This window comes from Melitaea cinxia, chromosome 25, assembly GCF_905220565.1.
Source record: "Melitaea cinxia chromosome 25, ilMelCinx1.1, whole genome shotgun sequence".
Classification (NCBI taxonomy): Eukaryota; Metazoa; Arthropoda; class Insecta; order Lepidoptera; family Nymphalidae; genus Melitaea; species Melitaea cinxia.
Genome location: NC_059418.1, coordinates 544,547 through 565,828, shown reverse-complemented (window position 1 = coordinate 565,828; position 21,282 = coordinate 544,547). Strand labels below are relative to the sequence as shown.

General features: G+C 36.1%; 1 protein-coding gene across 1 annotated transcript; it reads left to right on the top strand.

Moving 5' to 3' along the window:
* Positions 1–246: 246 nt before the first annotated feature.
* LOC123665836 lies at positions 247–20,554 on the top strand. Its single transcript, XM_045600070.1, has 5 exons — positions 247–427; positions 15,247–15,325; positions 19,555–19,714; positions 20,371–20,504; positions 20,551–20,554. Exons 2-5 carry the CDS (start codon positions 15,270–15,272, stop codon positions 20,552–20,554), a joined length of 354 nt encoding a protein of 117 aa, XP_045456026.1. The 5' UTR covers positions 247–427; positions 15,247–15,269.
* Positions 20,555–21,282: the final 728 nt, after the last annotated feature.

Below are 21,282 nucleotides of genomic sequence, written 5' to 3'. Positions count from 1 at the left end.
AACAGTCGAGTGTATTAGGCTGAAGTGATGATGATGATGTTGATGATTGTATTTAGAACGTTAACATCATCAAAATGGCGGCCACGCCTATTAGCAATTGACTACTGATGTTAAGTGGTATTTTTACTTGGTATTTTTTAAATGTTATCCAATAAATTTACTTATATAAATATTAAATATATTTTTATTTATATATTCAGGGAAATATAAATATAATACCTGGCAACACAATCCGATGTCATTCAAGTCGGCCATAGCCCATATTTCTAGATATGCTAGAATACTAGACGTGTAAAAGTCGTAGTAACGTCGTGAAATCGTTTCGTGTTTTTTTTTATGTTTGTTATTTGTTTTCGTATTGTATTGTGCATGTGAATATTAAGTGTTTGTGTGTGCTTTGTTGAATATTGTTTCATTGTAACATAAGGTAAGATGTATGTTTGAGTATGATATGTAGATCGTAAACAGGATCTAACCGTAGATAAATTCTTTTAAGGAAAAGTCATTGATATCTTCTATACAAATAGAAATCAATCGCCAAATGTGTTAATTAGCGTTAAACTTAAGAAGGACTTGACCGTTTCTAGTAATGTTTTGTTATTAACATAGTTAATACTTTGTATAAGGTGCTTACGGATTGAAAGTATTGAAAAATTGCGTATAACAGTAATAAAATCGTAAACATGGTAACGATGATTTGAAATTTCACGCTATTGACAGATTACAAGACAGCGCGTATTTCGTTTAAACTAGTTTTGACATAGAAAACTAATTTAAAATTTATTTATTAATAACGAGCTGCCTGGACAGACATTGTCCTGCTAAAACATACTCATCATTACAGCCTATACAGTCCACTGCTGGACATAGGCCTCCACAAGTTTACGCCAAAAACAACGTGAACTCATGTGTTTTGCCCATAGTCACCACGCTGGGCAGGCGGGTTGGTGACCGCAGTGCTGGCTTTGTCGCACCGAAGACGCTGCTGCCCGTCTTCGGCCTGTGTATTTCAAAGCCAGCAGTTGGATGGTTATCCCGCCATCGGTCGGCTTCTTAAGTTCCAAGGTGGTTGTGGAACCTTGTTATCCCTTAGTCGCCTCTTACGACACCCACGGGAAGAGAGGGGGTGGCTAAATTCTTTAGTGCCATAGCCACACAGCACACATAATACACAGCTAAAACATAATAGTAAAAAAAAAATATTTTTTTTCAGTATTAATACCTTCTGTAGGTCTTAAGAAACATAAAAAAAAATTAGCCGAATTGGTCGAGCCATTCTCGAGTTATGCAATTCGTAACATTCATTTTTATTTATATAAGATTGACCGCTGTGCCTACTTCGTCCACGTGGAATAGTGATTTTGGACAGCATTTTTTGGATATATCTTTTGGTTCATTTTTATTATAAACATTGTCATTTGGCTATTTACATGTTCAACGTGATTCTTTAAATTGACATAACTTTTTTATTTCTGAACCGATTGACATGAAACAAACACTCAATGTTAAGTGAAGCTTACCACAATATATTAGTGAAAACCGCATCTAAATTAGATGAACCGTTTCTCAGATTAGCGTGCACAAACGTTACATTTACATTTTAATTATATTTATCAATAATAAACATGCATAATTATGAGTAGAGATTTACTGATGAAAATCGTAAAAAACATGCACGTAGACTAGAATATTTATTTATTTATCACGACAACTTACAATACACACTAATATAGATACTTTTGGTTTCGGAGCGTTTTGAAACAATTTATATTAATTTACTACTAACTAACTTAATTTAAATAAAATAAAATGAAAGACATGTAACCGATTTGGAGGCTTTGATGTCTCTGTCTCTTAAAATTCTCTGAATTTTATTTATAGTATCTTATTCTTTGTACCTTATCCTATGTATTTTATTCTATGTAATAATATATAAGGCGGATGGACGAGTCGTAATTATAACTAGATTTTACAAGAATATTTATAGTTATTTGTGGAGTGTTGGTTTATTTAAAAGTTACAAAGGCATTGTAAAGGATGGTTTTATCTATGTAATTAATAACTTTTATTGAACTACTAGATGACCAGGTGAACTTCATATCATCTACACTAATAATACTATAAGACTAGCCCGTTGGCGCAGTGCGTAGGTGACCCTGCTTTCTGCTCCGGGGGTTGTGGGTTTGACTCCCACTCTGAGTCTGGGTGTAATATATATATTTATTTATATATTTATATATGTATTATTTATAAGTATGTTTATCGAAAAAAAAATATTATGTAGATATACCAGTCGGCCGTTACCTATAACACAAGCTTTAAGTTGCTTACCGTAGGAACAGAGAACTGTCTGTGTATTGTGTAGATATTTATTATGTATTATTATTACATATATTTGTGATAAATATGGTTATATCCTATTACTGCCGTAATATTCAGATTATTCATGTTTTTAAAGACAATATCCTGAGAATTATAATATACTTTGCTGGAAAAACTACATAATTTCTGGATAAACGTCGTTTAAGAACATCACGTGATAGATGGATGACCCCTTTCATGATAAAACTCGGCTTTTTTCAAAAGAGTAAAAGTGGAGTATCTTGCTGATTTTCCTCTGCAGAATCTACATTCCGAATCGGTGGTAGCTTGACGTTTACTATAACTAATTATTTATTTAAAACAAATTCATCGAAGTAAAACTTCTTTACGTACGCTTGACTTGGGGAGTAAGCTGGTGAAGGCATGACGAGAGCGTTACGAAAGGTGTGATCAGGTGAGGCGAATGGAGCAAGAGAGAGGATATATACTAATTTTTATGTGTTATGGGTTAGGGTTGTGCTGACTTTCGTTGACAATTGAGAGGGGGTGGGTGAAATTACTGAAATTCCGCTTACGTAGGTAATACTTGAATGATCCCGTGTTATCAATATAACTATAATCTATACTAATATTATAAAGCTGAAGAGTTTGTTTGTTTGTTTGAACGCGCTAATCTCAGAAACTACTGGTCGGATTTGAAAAATTCTTTTAGTGTTCGATAGCCCATTTATCGATGAAGGTTATAGGCTATATATCATCACGCTAAGACCAAAAGGAACGGAGCACCAATGAAGAATGTTTCAAAATCGGGGGTTCTTTTTTCCTTTTGAGAGCTTCCGCTGCGTGCGCTGTGAAAACAGTTAAAGTTTCGCAAAAATCATGTATGACAGAATTGATCCTCTTTAAAAGTTCTAAAAAAAAGTCCGCGACAGTATATATCTATCTTTTAAGGTTGGCTCACTATAACCTTTTTTATGCTAACCAAGTTTGTTCTAAAATAATGCATTATTTGCGAAGGTGTTTTTATAAACATGATATTAATCTTACCTAAATAAATACGTTATTTATCACAAGTATTTAATTTAAAACAAAATAGCCTTTTATATTATTCGATTCCAATGAGTATCTCAGGAGATATCGCAGTTTTAAAATAACATCGCAGCAAAATAATGATCAAGTATTGCGCGCGCATCTGTTCCACGCGGACGAAGTCGCGCGCAGACGATAGTAATATAATAAGAAAATTTTTGTTTAGAATAATCCAGTTTTTTGAGTACTGTCGCTTCAGCCTGTAATATCCCACTGCTAGGAGAAGGATCAGAGCTTAATCCACCACGGGGCTCCAATGCGGTTTGGCGTATATATTCTCTACTATGAGTAACTCTATCAGGTGTGCATGATAACAATTGGGACTGACGGCTTAACGTGCTCTCCGAGGCACGGTGGGGAGACCCATTAGGACTGCACAAACACCTAGACCACGGCAAACATCTGCATGGCCAGTACAAATGTTTGTCATGTGCGGGGGTCGAACCCGCAACCGTCAGCACAACGGCCACAAACCAGTGCTGTGACCGTTGCGCCAGCGTGTTGTTTTGTACTTTAGTACTTTAACCGCTGGATATTTGAAAATTGTCTATCGCTCTCAGCTAGCGGGTATACGTTGTCTATATGCAGGAATGATAGTCTTTTACATAGGGTCTTTCAACAAGAACTTTGTTTTAAATCGACTTCCAAAAAAGGAGGTTCTCAATTCGATTGTATTCTTTTTTTATATTACCTCAGAACTTTTCATTGGGTGGGACTAACCCTTGTCCCATTTAAATTTAATCGAGATATGTTGACTACTTTATGAGTAATATTTGATAACGCGCATTTACGCCTCAAAATGATGCATAACTTAAACATCCTGATAATATTTTTTATCGACCCCCAAAATACCCATTACGTAAAAAGCTGACATATTTAACATACATCTGCCGACCATAGCAAATTGGATATGTGTTAGAAGATCATTAAGAATATGGACAGTATGTAATAATATAACCTGTGATCGCCAATTGGTCGAAATTCAAGTTCTGGTAACAAAGAAAAATTAACTGTCCAAAGTCATCATATGTATCGGAATAATTTTTACAATAGAGCAAATAGTCAGTCAGTTCAGCCCCTTGCAGTCCACTGCTGGACATAGCCAAGTTCGGTGCCAGATATCCCGGTTTTCCGCAATCCTCATCCAACCTACATCGGCAATCTTATGAGATCGTCAGTCCAGCTGGCTGGAGGACGTCCAACACTGCGTTTGCTAAGACGCGGTCTCCACTCCAGGACACATCTGCTCCAACGGCCATCGGTCTTGCAACACAGGTGTCCAGCCCACTACCAATCCAACTTGGTTGCTTTCGACTCTCGCGGATAGTCTCATTTCTAATCCTATCCGAGAGAAATCCCAAGCAAAGCCCGTTCCATTGCACGTTAAGCGGCTTTAAACTTGTGGACCAGTCCCTTCGTCAGTGTCCACGTCTCGGCTCCGTATGTTAACACAGGCAGTAGTGATTGAGTTAATTTACTTTGACAGTTTCACCCTGTAAACTATAATATATTAGTCTGCCACTTTTAAAGGTTAAAAAAAATCAATTCATGTGACTAGATCGCACAATTATCGCGTAATCAAAATAAACGATCGCGTCGCGCTGGCTCGTGTCGCAATTAAAAAGTCATTTCAATCATTCATTCACTCATCAATTAATTACGGTTGAGACAGTATTACAGTGTTTAATTTAAAAAACCCATAATTATCGCTCCAATTAAAATCTTTGTTTGTAAGGTTTTTGGTGCTCACTGAAGTTGACCTAATTTGGTTCCGGGATTGATTTCTGCTGAGGGCGCAAAATAGCTTATTGATGTGATAGCGATTTGAACCTCGCATCCCTACTGGGGCCGTTACGTGTGAGGCTTTCAAATTTTGATATATATAATTACATAATGAATTAGTATTTGGGAAAAAAGCTGTTAATATCGTGTGCCTAAAATGAAATGAAATGACGGTTTACGTGTCAACTCCGAGACACGACTGGAGTTTGCTGCTTCCGCTTCAGCCTGTAATATCCCACTGCTGGGCAACATTTTATTATTTTATTTAAGTATTTATTTGTAACACTAAGAAAAGCATTACATTTACCTACTTGCAAAAGCCGTTAAGCTTGTCCGCAAGTAACACTCACACATTTTACTATAACATTATAACTCCAATAGTTACAAAAACATATTTATACTACGCTTAGACAATTTTTGTTAAACAAAGTTTTGCGTCTACTTATTAAAAATAGTTTCTCCTTTATTAATTTAACAATACTATCATCGACGGTATGGACGGTATGGTCACAAAGACGATTACAAAAAGCATACGGGTGTAAACGAGATAGTTGTTGTTTTTTTTTTAATTTAAAAAGCCAAATGTCATAAGTGTTGAAACTAGCGTTTTTCCATTACATTTATATGTATATATTGTTCTACAACTGCGATTAAAAAAAAGGAAGAGACAATTGTTCAAGGAATCGCTCGATTTTTGTAAGGCGAGTGTCGAGCACAACCTCATCCGCTTCGCTTATGAGGCGTGCAATTTGATATGTCTTATTGGTAAATAAAAGCGTAAGTCATGGGCGGGAATCGAAATTGTGACGTCTATTATCCAGACCATTGATAGCGTTATCTTATTATTAAGGAAAAAATTGTGTATTTTTGCAGTTAACCCTAAACCAGTATGGAAGTGAAAACCCATTACTAACTCATATAATAATAACTCATTATCGACAAATATACTTATTATTATATACTTTATTGCACTCAAAAATACATATAGAAACATAAAATAATACTAAGGTTTATGGTAAAGGACTTATCTCTGAAAGAGATTTCTTCCAGTCCACCCATGGTCATGAGTAAGTGTTTCATATAGGGAGGCAAACAGTGCAAGAAGTATTTAAAAACAACGCTTGGAGTAATTCTAACCCATAGTCATGAGTAAGTGTTTCATATAACGAGGCAAACAGTGCAAGAAGTATTTAAAAACAACGCTTGGAGTAATTCTAATGATAACTGCGAAGTCGCTTGCCGGTTCGTCTCTGCCGGATCTACATTCCGGATCGGCGGTAGTTTTACTTAAATAATCTTGTAACATACACACGGTCGTCTGTTCCTATAGTAAGCAACTTAATGCTTGTGTTATAGGTGACATCCCATCGCTGTAGCAATTTTTTTTTGTTGATAATTATACATGGATGTAATACCTACACATAAGGCGAGGTAACCGCGACCGTACAGAAGATCACAGCTAAATAATACTGTTTCCAATCAAGCAGTGTTGTGTTCCTGTTGGTGAGTAAGGTGACCAGAGCTCCTGGGGGGAATAGGGTCGGCGACGCGCTTGCGATGCTTCTGGTGTTGCAGACGTCTATAAGTTACGGTAATCGCTTACCATCAGGTGAGCCGTACGCTTGTTTGCCGACCTAGTGACATAAAAAAAAGAACAGAAAACACGAACAATAGAACGCAGGGCCACTACAAACTGCGCCAACGGGCTAGTCAAACCTAACACACTTTCAATGACTATTAAAATTTTAATTGGTTGGATGACGATTCGAAGATGCTTTTGAAGCCTATTTGAATGAAGCTATTTTGATATTGAAATATAAATACAAAAGTTTGTCAGGATGTATGTTTGTGGATTTTTCAAGAATAATTGTTTTTGCTCGAAAATGAAAAAAAAAAACCGACTTCAATTACATCGACAAGTAAACAAACGTAAGAAAAGTAACAAACGCACTAGTTGTCACTACGATTTTCGAGGGTTTCCCTAGATTTATCTGGGATCCCATCATCAGATCCTGGTTTCCTTATCATGGTACCAAACTATGGATATCTCCTTTCCAACAAAGAAAGAATTATCAAAATCGGTTCATAAACGACTCAGTTATTCCCGAACATACATAAAAAATATATATATGCGGTCGAATTGAGAAACATCCTCTTTTTTGAAGTCGGTTAAAAATACTACTGATTTGATCGTAATAAAACTGGGTACGTAGATAGTTACGTAGATATCTCAACAAGATTTTAACTGAGGTAAAGCATAGTAGAAAATATCCTGGTCCAATCTGGAACAGCCCGACTGGGGAAGTACCTCGACCTTACAGAATATCACAGCTAAAAAATACTGCCTACAAGCAGTGTTGTGGCTCCTAGGGCGAATTGGGGGTAGGGTCGGCGACGCGCTTGCGATTATTCTGGTTTTCCAGGCATCTATAGGCTACCATTAGTTGGATCTGTTATATACATGTTATGTATGTAATAACCCTGACACTGGTGCGTCGTAAGCACTTTGAATTATACGCTAACCAATCTTGAGTCTTTAGGTTCAGTCTCCAGTCAACATCGGGCCAGACCATTCGCCTTTTCTGTTTCCACTGTTTCAAATTAAGTAATTTAAATAAAGTTGCCTTTTATTATAAGTCAAGTTCTGATTTCTTTTTGCACTTTTTTTAAATAATAATAATAATAATTTTATTTCAGACAAAGTTCATACAATTAAACAGCAGTATACAAACATAATTAATAAAGAAACAGAGAAATAATTGTGTTTGCTCACAAACGAAAAAAAACCGACTTCAATTACATCGACAAGTAATACAACATAGATCGACGAAAAAATAGTCAAGCAACTACGCGTTATCAAAGATTACTCAAAAAGTAGTTATCAGATCTCGATAAAATTTATATGTGACCACATGATAAATATCAGCTTTCGATTAAATTAAAAATTATCAAAATCGGTACACCCAGTAAAAAGTTATTGCGGATTTTCGAGATTTTCCCTCGATTTATCTGGGATCCCATCATCAGATCCTGGTTTCCTTATTATGGTACCAAACCTGGGATATCCCCTTTCCAACAAAAAAAGAATTATCAAAATCGGTACATCCAGTAGAAAGTTATGCGGTATAATACAACGTAGGTCGACGAAAAAAGCGTCAAGTAAAAACGCATTATTATATATAACTCGAAAAGTAGTTGTTAGATCTCAAATAAATTTAAATGGGACCAATTGGCACACACCACCTTTCGATTAAAACAAAATTTGTCGAAATCGGTCTACCCGGTCAAGAGTTCTGAGGTAACATACATAAAAAAAAAAAAAAAAATACAGTCGAATTGAGCACCTCCTCCTTTTTTGGAAGTCGGTTAAAAAACAAAATAAAACATAGAAAAATAATAAAAAAAAGATAATTATATCAAAATACAGACACATATACAATATTCATAACCGATTAAAAAGACTTAAACAAAAACTCGCATAACAAGATCGAACGTATGCGGTAAATCGTAGTATCATATCATCATCATCATCATCATCACATCAGCCTTTCGCAGTCCACTACTGGACATAGGCCTCCACAAGTTCAAGCCAAAAATGGCGTGAACTCATGTGTTTTGCCCAAAGTCACCACGCTGGGCTGGCGGGTTGACGACCATAGTATAGTTAAAAAAATTTTTTTTTTGTACCAGTAAGTTTTCTCAATAATTTTTTCGAGTATTACCGAAGTCAAGCCCTTAGCGTAGTTTTTTTTTACGTACGAGGTTAAGGTCAACGATCTTATAGTAAGAGGTTCGCAGCGTTCTGATCTCGTCATACTTGTTTTTGTAATGAAAGGGATATACCTTACATATCGAGGCTTATCCAAATGTCAGATGGCAAGGTCGGAAGGTCATTCATTCACAGACTAATTAAGTTATCATAAAAAAGAGAACAAGCAAGGGCGTACTGATAAAGTTTACAGTCAACGTCAAACAGGCCTACATTCGGGATAAGAAGTTGGCTATGTGTTATTCTGAATTTCCAGGTGTCACGTAACGAGTTTCATTAAAATTAGATCTGTAGTTGGTGCGTGAAAGAGTAACGAACATCAATCCTCACAATATTTCACATTTATGATATTAAGTAACTAGCAATACCCTTTTTTTTGTATCACTAGGTCGGCAAACAAGCGTACGGCTCACCTGATGGTAAGCGATTACCGTAGCTTATAGACGCCTGCAACACCAGAAGCATCGCAAGCGTGTTGGCGACCCAATCCCCAATCCCCCCAGGAGCTCTGGTCACCTTACTCACCAACGGGAACACAATACTGCTTGAAAACAGTATTATTTAGCTGTGATCTTCTGTACGAGGTACTTCCCCAGTCGGGCTGCTCCATATTTTGAGCAGGAAGTTCCTGCTGTGCCTTACCTCAGTTGCGTATAATTCGCACTAAATAAATAAAAAAATTACCCACCGTCAATCATGTTGACGTCGTTTCAAAATTAAAGCCGTCATATATGTAAATTTAATAATTAAGTAATATACAAAACAAGCAATAACATTTTTTGTTATTGATGCCATAGAGCAAGCAATCATCTATAAAATGATATATAATTTATGTGGAGTAATTGTGAGGTTTTTTCTAAAAAGGGAGGCAAACATACCTTACCATATTAATATATGTAATAGGATTAATGTGGCTATTAACTGACTTCAAAAATGGAGGAGCGTCTCAATTGGACTATATTTTTTCAAATGTATGTTACCTTAACTTTTTCACTGGGTGTACCAATTTTAATCATTCTTGTTTTAAATGAAATTGATGCTTGTCTTGTGGTCATATTTAAATTTGGTCGAGATCTGATGACTAGTTTTTGAGTAACCTTTGACAACGCGTATTTACTTGAATATAGTTTTGTCCACGTTGTGATACTGGTCCATGTAATTGAAGTCGGTTTTTTTTTTCGTTTGCAAACACACAATTTTTTAGAGTTATTTTATATCTGCTTCACGCGGGAATCGAAACCGTGCTAAAATTTTACGGTTTTTCATCACCACTACAGTACACAGTGTACTGTGTGGCTACGGTACTAAAGAATATAGCCATCCCCTCTCTTCCCGTGGGTGTCGTAAGAGGCGACTAAGGGATAACAAGGTTCCACAACCACCTTGGAACTTAAGAAGCCGACCGATGGCGGGATAACCATCCAACAGCTGGCTTTGAAATACACAGGCCGAAGACGGGCAGCAGCGTCTTCGGTGCGACCAAGCTAAGTACTGCGGTCACCAACCCGCCTGCCCAGCGTGGTGCCTATGGGCAAAACACATGAGGTCACGTTATTTTTGGCGTAAACTTGTGCAGGCCTATGTCCAGCAGTGGACTGTATAGGCTGTAATGATGATCACCACTACAGCAGATCACGCCACGATTCAGCCCGTAACATCCCGCTGCTGGGCATAAGGCATAAAGCATTGGGCATTGTTCATGTAGGAGAAGTGTCGTAGCTTAATCCACCACGCTGCTCCACTGCGGGTAGGCGGATACACGAGATGCGTAATAAATATGTTTTTAGTGCATAAGTGATAAATGATATAATTTTTTTTTGCGTTGATACGAATTTGCGCTCGGGTAAAACCCGGTCTGGTAAAATTGATAAGTATATTGTTTTGATTTTTTATGTATATATATGTACTTGCGTGTTTGTGTATATTCTATATTTGTTATCCATATATTAATACGTGAAGCAAACACTTTGTTCAACTTTTTACGAAAATTGCGCGGACGGAGGAGTGTGAAATTTCGCACATTTTTTTTATATCACTAGTTCGGCAAACAAGCGTACGGCTCACCTGATGGTAAGCGATTACCGTAGCTTATAGACACCTGCAACACCAGAAGCATCGCAAGCGCGTTGCCGACCCAATCCCCAATCCCCCCAGGAGCTCTGGTCACCTTACTCGCCAACAGGAACACAATACTGCTTGAAAACAGTATTATTTAGCTGTGATCTTCTGTAAGGTCGAGGTACTACCCCAGTCGGGCTGCTCCATATTTTGAGCAGGAAATTCCTGCTGTGCCCTACCTCAGCTAATCTAATAATATCTCTTAATAGTTATCTATACTTCTATACTAATATTATAAAGAGGAAATTTTGTTTGTTTGTTTGTATTGAATAGGCTCTAAAAGTACTGAACCGATTTGAAAAATTCTCTATCTGTTGGGAAGCTACACTATTCGCGGGTGACATAGGCTATTTTATAGTTAAAAAAAAAAAAAAAAAAAAATAGTGAGATTAAAAAAAATGTAATGTTTGTTAGATACCCGTGCGTCGGGGCGGAATGCTAGTAGTTTATATAGAGGAGTGCAGAATGCTAATATTTTTTTAAAATTACGCATAAAAAACAGATCAATAAAACAAAAACATTACACACACTGCCATGTATTTGACACGCCCAAGCATATATACTCTTTTGTTTAATGTTCAAACTTTATAATTTAAATTAATTATGGTCGAATTTCGGTTGGTCAGTTTATTTATATATATATATTATATATAAGTAATATACATCCACGGGCGTTTGAAGCCGTCCTTTTTTATATCTAAAACATGCAATTTTATTTTAAATCAAGGTAGGCGTTTGTATGTGTATGTGTACTTAGTACGCACGTAAGAAGGTATACTTCATTGGCTAGCTAACTTCACGTTGCTAATTTCTTCTTCGTTGACTAGCTAACTTCAGGGAGTCGGTGTTTGTGACGGTGTGCGCGCGCATCGTAAACGTACCCTCATCATTTTTCCCTAATACGCCAAAAGCCATAACTTCAAAAAACCGAATTCAATTACATCGACAAGTAATACAACGGAGGTAGATGAAAAAAACAGTCAAGTAAATACGCGTTATCAAAGATTACTCAAAAAGTAGTAATCAAATCTTGATTAAATTTAAATGGTATTAAATGATAAATGAGCTACCACTCAAAAAACAGCACAGTCGAGTCGAGAACCTCTTTATTTTTAAATTCGGTTAATAAAACATTTGTCTGGCGTATAATTTATATATTGTGATAACCATGTCCAAACAAAGAGTGTGTGGTGATGAATGTCACTTCGATAACAGTATCTATTGTAAGTTATCTACGCATAATAATAAGTACCCGGGTGACCGAGCTAAGCTCGGTATTTTTAGTAAATCGTGTTTTTTGGAAATCATAAAGTATAAATACGAATTACATATTGATAAAATATGAATAATATTTTTCGATTTTACCGACATAATAATAAAAAATAAGAATAGTTTATTTAAATAAAAAATAACGAGTGCAATTAGAAAAAGAAAAAGAAAAAATAATTGACCAGGGACATGTGGATTTGAACCATGATCTTCTCGGTTGATCCCGCGCGGCCGATTTCCCACCGAGCTATTTCAACTACATTGACTTATGCGAAATTTACCTTCGTATTCTAACGATATTTTTTTCGATTCCTGAAAACAGGGATAAAACGACATTTCCTGAAAATGAATCCTAGCTAGATAAATTTATCTCCCCCGAAACCCCCTAAATACTAAATTTTATGAAAATCGTTGGAGCCGTTTCCGAGATTCAGATTCTATATATATATATATATATATATACAAGAATTGCTCGTTTAATAGTATAAGATAATAACAATAATATACATTATTAACATTATTCTGCACTATTAATATAATTTAACACAGTAACGAAATAAAAATTATATATGGTTATCGCTGCAGCCTGTTATATCCCACTACTGGGTATAGACCTCTTTCCCCATGTAGGAGAAGGATTAGAGCTTAATCCACCACGCTGCTCCAGTGCGGGTTAGTGGAAGGCTATATAACTAAATAAAAGTGAATCTTTCTTTGGAACGACAGCTCCGGATTGGTTAACTCTTTTTTCTGTTCGTTATTGACAGGACAATATTTTTGTATCAGAAAATTGAAAAAAGCTTGTTACGATAATTGTGTTTGCAGGCAAACGAAGAAAAACCGACTTCAATTATATCGACAAGTAATACAACGTAGGTAGACGAAAAAATAGTCAAGTAAATACGCGTTATCAAAGATTACTCAAAAAGTTGTAATCAGATCTCGATGAAATTTAAATGTGACCACATCGCTGGCCCCGGGCAATAAAGCGGTATACGCCGGTTACACCCTTTTTAATGTTATTTAATTTTTGGCTTCTCTGAGTATCAATCTATCACTCTTATTTTTTTCAGTTTTTTTTATTAATATTTCGTTAGAATAAATGACAATAACCGTTTTATTGCATGGATAATTCTCTTACGACTAAGCTATGTATTATTGCATTACTCTAAGAAAAATAACACAAAAAACTGGTGAACATCTTTACAGTAATTGTTAATGATCTTGCAATTAAAATAGTATCATCTATGAATTGTATTATACATTTTTTTAATTATTTCATTAAAAAATTATACGATTTGTTTTTAAAAAAATATTTTTAAAAGCTTAATTTGGTAAAAAAATAGCTTTCATTTGACATATTGAACGTCTGTTTTGGATCACTGTACACTGCACTATAAACAAATTAGCTTCTTTTATTTCTCCTGTAAAATTTGATTTTTGATATTACCGCTTTATTGCCCGGGGACAGCGACATGATAAACATCGGCTTTCGATTAAATTAAAAATCATTAAAATCGGTACACCCAGTAAAAATTTATGCGGATTTTCGAGAGTTTCCCTCGATTTATCTGGGATCCCATCATTAGATCCTGGTTTACTTATCATGGTAATTGGTACCAAACTAGAGATATCTCCTTTCCAACAAGAAAATAATTATCAAAATCGGTTCATAAACGACGGAGTTATCCCCGAACATACAAAAAAAAATATACAGTTAATTGAGTAACCTCCTCCTTTTTTTGAAGTCGGTTAAAAAAAGATAACGAGTGTGCTTTAGACCACACGACTGAAGTAAAACTTACGAAACGTAACTATCTCTCTCTATCTTCACTAACTTATATCTCCCTCTCAACTTCCGTTCGCCTCGCCCGATATCACTTTTCGTAACGCTCTCGAAGTTTAACTTCTAAAATTTTAGTACCACTCAGTTGGTCAGATCAGCTTATCAAAACATATATAATAAAAATGTAACGGGTCGCTATCTGTACATTTAAGATATATGAGAAAAAATATTATTGGGACCTTTATCAAAGCAAATAGCACCTGTAACAATGATTGTCAGAATTTTTGTCTGTCTGTTTGTGCATGCTAATCTCAGAAACGACTTATCCAATTTAAATGTGTTTTTTACTAACATACTGCGGCAAGTTTAGCTTAAAATTAAGTGTTGTCAATCGGTTCATAAAAAAAAAGTTATGCCAATTTAAAGAATCACGTTGAACATGTAAAGTTCCACGCGGACGAAGTCGCGAGTTTATAATATAAATAAATTATGAAAAATTATGTGTTGTCATGGGACACCAGGTCGGAACGAAGTTCCTTCGGATAGTAGGTATAGAAGCAACACAATAAAAAAAAAAAAATGTTGAATTTTATATATATTTTCTATTTGTTGATTTTTTTTTTTAATTTTGTTGATTGGTTTTTAATTAAGAACATAAAAGTATTTAGAAAATTTAGTATTTAGAAAATAACAAATACCGTAAAATAAAATAAATCAAACAAAATAATAATAATAATAATTTAAACTATTAAGTGTTATAAAAAACATATATTTATTTATTTTTGTCGACAGTATAAAATTACATAAATAATTAAAAAAAGTTTACTAGTAATATTTTAGTTTTACAAACGTCATATTATACAGTCGTGTGACTGATATTACGTCACTTCTGTTATATATTTTCTTACGGTTTTAGTATCATATTTTTTTTAGTTCGGTCGCCCAGCCAAATATCAAGCCTGCCGTAAGGAACTTCGTTCCAATATACTTGTATATGCATGCGCAAGGGTTACTTCTCGAGAATTCTCGAGAAATTTGTCTTTCATGTAAAGGTGTTATGTTGATTTATTTTAATAGATTTGTGACTAATAATGGATACATTTTATTCCAGATATGGACAGAAGGTAACGCAGGATGCTGCTATGGGTGGTGGTGGCCACCGTCGCGCTGGCGGCGACAAACGCCCAGATGTAAGTATAAAATTGCTGATTCACAATTTGTTGATTCTGGGGGCTATGTCGGTTTCTTTAATACAACTAGATGAGCAGTCGAGCGTACGGCTCACTTGATGGTAAGCGATTACCGTAGCCTATAGACGTCTGCAACACCAGAAACCAGGTGACCAGAGCTCCTGGAGATGGTCAGAAACGCACTTGCGTTGCTCTTGGTATTGCAGGTGTATATAGACTATGATTTGTGACGACGGGTTAGCGCTTCGATCACAGCACTGGCTATTGCGCGAGCTATCGCGGGTTCGATCCCCACTCACGACAAACATTTTTACAGGTCATATAGATGTTTGTCATGGTCTAGGCATTTGTGTATTATGTGTTTCCCGACCCCGACACAGGAGAAAATCTTACCGTCGGGTCATAGGTTTTTTAGCCACTTTAGTGATATGTTTCTTTCTTTTGCCCTTTTCTTGCCCTTGATATTCCGTGGGAATTTCCAAGATAGTCTTGGGAGACTTTGTTGGCGCAGAGGTCACATGCTATACAGATGTTGGTCGTGCTTTATGCGTTTGTCCACTACAACCTTTAACATCCCACTGCTGGGCATAAGGATCTTTCTCCATGCAGGAGAAGGATCGAAGACTAATTCACCAATACTATAAGTAATGATTGCTATCTTCTTATATTTTCTGTTTGTTGTATATGCTTTAGGCCCTCAGACACATTTCACACTATACGGAGGGCCGTAGATTTTTGTATTTTATTGATTTCCTTAGAATTTATTCCAAAGTAACGTTAAGTAACCGGTTTATAGAATGAGACCTTGAAGTTTGGGTTTTTTTTTGAATATGATTAAGTAAGAAATTGCTTTTGCGGTTTATCTTTCTTATGGACAGGTTAACCGGTGACTGATAGAGTTTATCTCACGCATAAGTTGTAGATAAATTTTATATTAGGTTATGTTGATTTGAGTTTTACATCCGCTTGCTCGGTATAGGCCCCTATGTCCATGTAGAAGAACGGTCGGATCTTAAATCCACCACGCTGCTTCACTCCGGATTAGGTTAGGTTATCTGTAGTTATTCGCTTCAGCCTGTAATATCCCACTACTGGGCATAGGCCTCTTTCCCCACGAAGGATTCCCTACTACGAGTAACGATCGCTATCCGCTGTACATGATAACAATCGGGACCGACGGCTTAACGTGCTCTCGGAGGCACGGTGGGGAGAGCCACAAGGACTGCACAAACACCCAGACCATGGCAAACACCTGTATGACCAAAACGAATGTATGTCATGTGCGGGGATCGAACCCGCAACCGCTAGCGCAGCCGGCACAATCCATAGCTGTGACCGTTGCGCCAACGCGGCGTCGGTGTAGTTATTGATCAGTATAAATTCTTCCTCATTATATAGCCCATGCTAAGTCGGGGTGGATTAGCATACAACTTTGAGGAAAGATTTGGTTAGGTTCAAAATAGATTACCTTAGAATTATTTAACAGACTAGCTTTCCGCCCGCGACTTTATCCGCATGTATTACACGACTAGTCGTGCCCCGTGATTTTACCCGCGTTGCTTTGGCTGTCTAATAATCAAAAAGAATTTTTCAATTTGAAGCAGTAGTTCCTGAATAGCGCGTTCAAAGAAACAAAAAACAAACTTATCAGCGTTATATTAGTATCCTTGCAGGAAACTATTAACCCTTTAACCGCTATGTCCATGATGTAAGATATCAATAAATTTAGCATAATTAGGTAGACTCATGTCTGCATTAGGGATACTAAGATAGAATAATTAGTTCTCTGAATGTAAGCTGCAGTAGTGTACCAAGTAAACGATCACTAACAAAAATAAAAATCGGAATAACAAAAGCACGGGCATTGTAAGCCTGTGGATATAACTTTATATATATAAAACCGCCATGTCATAGTTAGCGTGGAGTGCGCCAGCAACCTTTAGGTACAATTTTGCATAATGTTGGAAGGTATAGTTTTCGATAAACGAAGTAATAAAATAAATAAAATTTACAAAATTTTAATCAAAGTACCGCACATAAATAAATCTTCAAACATACGTTAATCAGTCTTTTAACATACTTAATCAGTCTTAATTGTTATTTCTTCATAAAAATATTTACACCCCGGTGATGGACACGGGCTGAAAGTCTCTCGATTTTCTGTTAGGTCATCATATTTCCATTGTTTGATTGCTTAAATAAATTTATTAGTTCTTCATCGTCGTATAACATCATCGACAACTACTTGACACTAGCAAAGAACTAATCATAAAGTGAGCACGTGTTATCACGGCGACGGCGCTAGCACAATGGATCTTTCTACAAAATATGACTAGTTGATCTTGAGCCGCACGTAAAATTACGGTGACGGCGTTCTCGGATCGCCTGCACTAGTGACGTTCTGTGATAAGTCGGTAATTTATATTTCTTTCGTACGATTTTATTTTTGTGTTACCCACACATTAGGAAATTCTAAATATTTTTTTTTAAAATGTCATATCAAAAATCGACCGTTCTTCCGACTTAACGCCACGGTCGCTTAGACCGAATATAAAATTATCATATCGAAAATTTCGATCTAGCGAGTACATCGTTCCACAGCCTAATTGGCTAAAGCACCGACACGGTAAGTCGGAGATGCAGGTTCGATCTCCGCTGGAACGGTCGATTTTTGATATGATATTTAAAAAAAATGTTTATATTTCTTTGTTTACTTTTGTATATTATTTCACTTTAGATTATTGGATTATGAATAAAAAATTTATTCGGTAAAAACGATGAAATTATAATGATTCTTTAGTTGATGGTTTGATAAAAAACTAGGTGGTAGAATACTAGTCTGAGTGAAATCGAGGGTTTGATGAAGAATGTAGATATTTAGACGTATCATGAATTAAACACCATTAATTATTTCATTTTATTAACTAAAATATTTATCTAATACTATAAAAAAAAAGTATCAATACGAAATATATTAATATTTAATAAGCAGTCAACATAATTATTGCACATTTTTTTAAATGACAGGACCTTTACGTTATATTCCGACGTGGCGACTGAGGCACTACTCTTACAACACGTAATATTACGGCGATGGCGGTTAAAGGGTTAATAATATTCTTCAGTAATATCAACGCATAAGCAAATTTTTCTTGGAAGTGTTTAAAATATTACTCAGAATGTTTACCTAAATGTAATTTTTTATCGAAAGATAGATTCTCTAGCGCGTTTATCGTGAAATTTTATTGAAAACATCCTTATTGATTTTATCCGAATGCCGAATTTTGTCTGAATATCAAAAATAAGCGGGGGTTCCCCAATCGACTGTATTTTTTTTTATTGTCACCTTATAACTTTACCGAGTGAACATATTTTGATGATTATTTTTTTAGTCAAAAGTTGGTGCTTGTCACGTGATCCCATTTAAATTTGATTGAGACCTAACAAGAAATTTTCGAGCGATACAATACATTCACTTGACTAGTTTTTCGTCTACCCACGGTGTATTTATTACTTGTCGATGTAATTGAAATCGGTTTTTTTTTTCGTTTTCGAGCAAATACAATTATTTTTGTACATATTATTTTGTACTTTGCAGGTGTCGACTGACCTGCGATCTTGTTCCCATGGAAATTTTTATGTTATCCTATATATTATTAAGAAAGTGCGCGCGTCCGCTCCGACACGCGACCGGAGTTTACTTCATAACAACGAATACTGTGACATCTAAAAATATGTTTAAAAATATATTTATAAATATACTAGCGGACCCGGCAGACGTTGCCCTGCCCGGAAAACAGCTACCAAATTCGATTGCTTACATACCGACAGCAGCGTCACCTACCGGATTCAATTGAGATAAAGACTTGCCTATCTCCCAAGTTGAACCTTATAACAGATGCTTACAAAATTTAATAAAAATTGGTTCAGTAGTTTCGGAGTTTATTGTTAACATACATCGTGACACGAAATTTAATATATATATATATTAAATTTATTAATATATATATATATATATATATATATATATATATATATTTTGTATACCATGTGCCTTATATCGTTAATTTTAAAAATTATTACATTTCAATATCAAGAACATAACGACCTTAATGTGCCCAGTCTTATGCGATAAATTTAAGTCGACAAAGATCAAGCTTTGCACCCAAGAACAGCAGTATAGGTTCAGAATGTACGCGATAAAAATTGTTATTTTGTATATTTTCCAGGGACTTGCTGGACATGCTCAGCGACTGGGGTGGTCCTGACGAAGGCTGCAGGGAGGAGATAGGAGTCGGGGTGGTCATACTGAGCTGTACGCTACCCAGCGGGAATCTGACCGTCCGCGTCGACAGGTCCGCCAGCTACTTGGAGATCATTTGTGAGAAGGTCAGTTTGTCTAATTTATTAATCCCAAAAGGCATTGGGGGTAGACTTAGCAAAATACTTGAGATGCTTCTGGTGTTGCAGACGTCTACAAGCTACAGTATTCGCTTATCATCGGGGGAGCCGTACGCTTGTTTGCCGAACTAGTTGTTTAAAAAAAATAATTATACCTTGATGAATTGTATACTTATGATATCTATACAAATAAATAAAGCTAGAGTGTCTGTTTGTAATATTAAAATAACCGCTTTTTACTAAATGCATATGGATACACGGTACATATACCAAAATAACATTTTTTACAATTTTTGTCAGTCTGTCTGTCTGTTTGTTTCGGCTAATCTCTGAAACGGCTGGATCGATTTTGACAGGACTATCGCCGGCAGATAGCTGATGTAGTAAAGAGTAACTTGGCTACTTTTATTTTAGAAATTTATCTATTTTATATCTCTGCGAATTGAACAATAACTTTTTTGTTAAATTTCGTCGGTTTTTTTTCGTTTGCGAGCAAACACAATTATGTTATTATAAATTAGAAGTTCTTTTGAAGTCTATTTGGATAATATTTTTGTTTGTTTTGTTCCTTTTTTTGAAATGGCTGTAAGTTGAATTGTGGAACATAGATTTTTACTGACTTCGAAAATTATTTTACCTTACAGAACAGTACGCTAGTTTGCGACGAACTCCAAGATGCGAAGCCCTTCATTGACAAATATATAGATACAAGCAGAAGAAATAAAAATCTTAACTTCCTATACATAAACACATGTAATCTGCCCCACGAAAGTCTAGCGTGTCCCCTGGGTGTTGTGGGTGCGAATGGAACAGCCCTGGTGAAGCTAGAGGGGGTCGCGGGGAACCTGGAGCCTGTTCACCTCGAGGGTCTGGAAGGGGTTACCAAGTTTAGGATGTATGATGTCGGTGAGTGATTTTATTGCCACGTGCCATATTTTTATTTGACTGAGATGCTGTCCAACGGTCCATTTAGTGGTATGCGATTACCGTAGCCTATAACCGCTTGCAACTCTAGGGACCTACCCTCGCTGTCGATACATCGCCTTTTTTATGAGCTCTGGTATCTGGTACCTTACTCACAAAAGGAAGACAGAACTGCTTGAAAGCAGTATTATTTAGCTGTGATCTTCTGTAAGGTCGAGGTACTAACCAAATCGGGCTGCTACAGATTTGAGCAGGATATTTGAATCTGTTCATATATAACTTGCGTGGGAACTCCCCCATTACAACTCCTTAAATGTTGAGTACTTTATATGCCATAAACAACGAACAACCATTTTAATATAACTGTAAATGTAACAGGTCCGCACTTGTACTCCTAATTCTTTATCTGAAAAAGTGACATGAAATTTTATTCCCCAGATGAAAGCACAGCATCCGTACCGTACAGCGCTTTATCTCATTTACCGAATCTCAGGAGTTTTATTATGAAAAAAGCATCCTTGAACCTCACATCAGAGACTGGTTACGTTTTGTCAGAATTGAAGACCTTGGAATTAGCCGAGGGTAGAATCGAAAGTATACCGAAAGGGGCTTTCAAATCTACCCCCAAACTA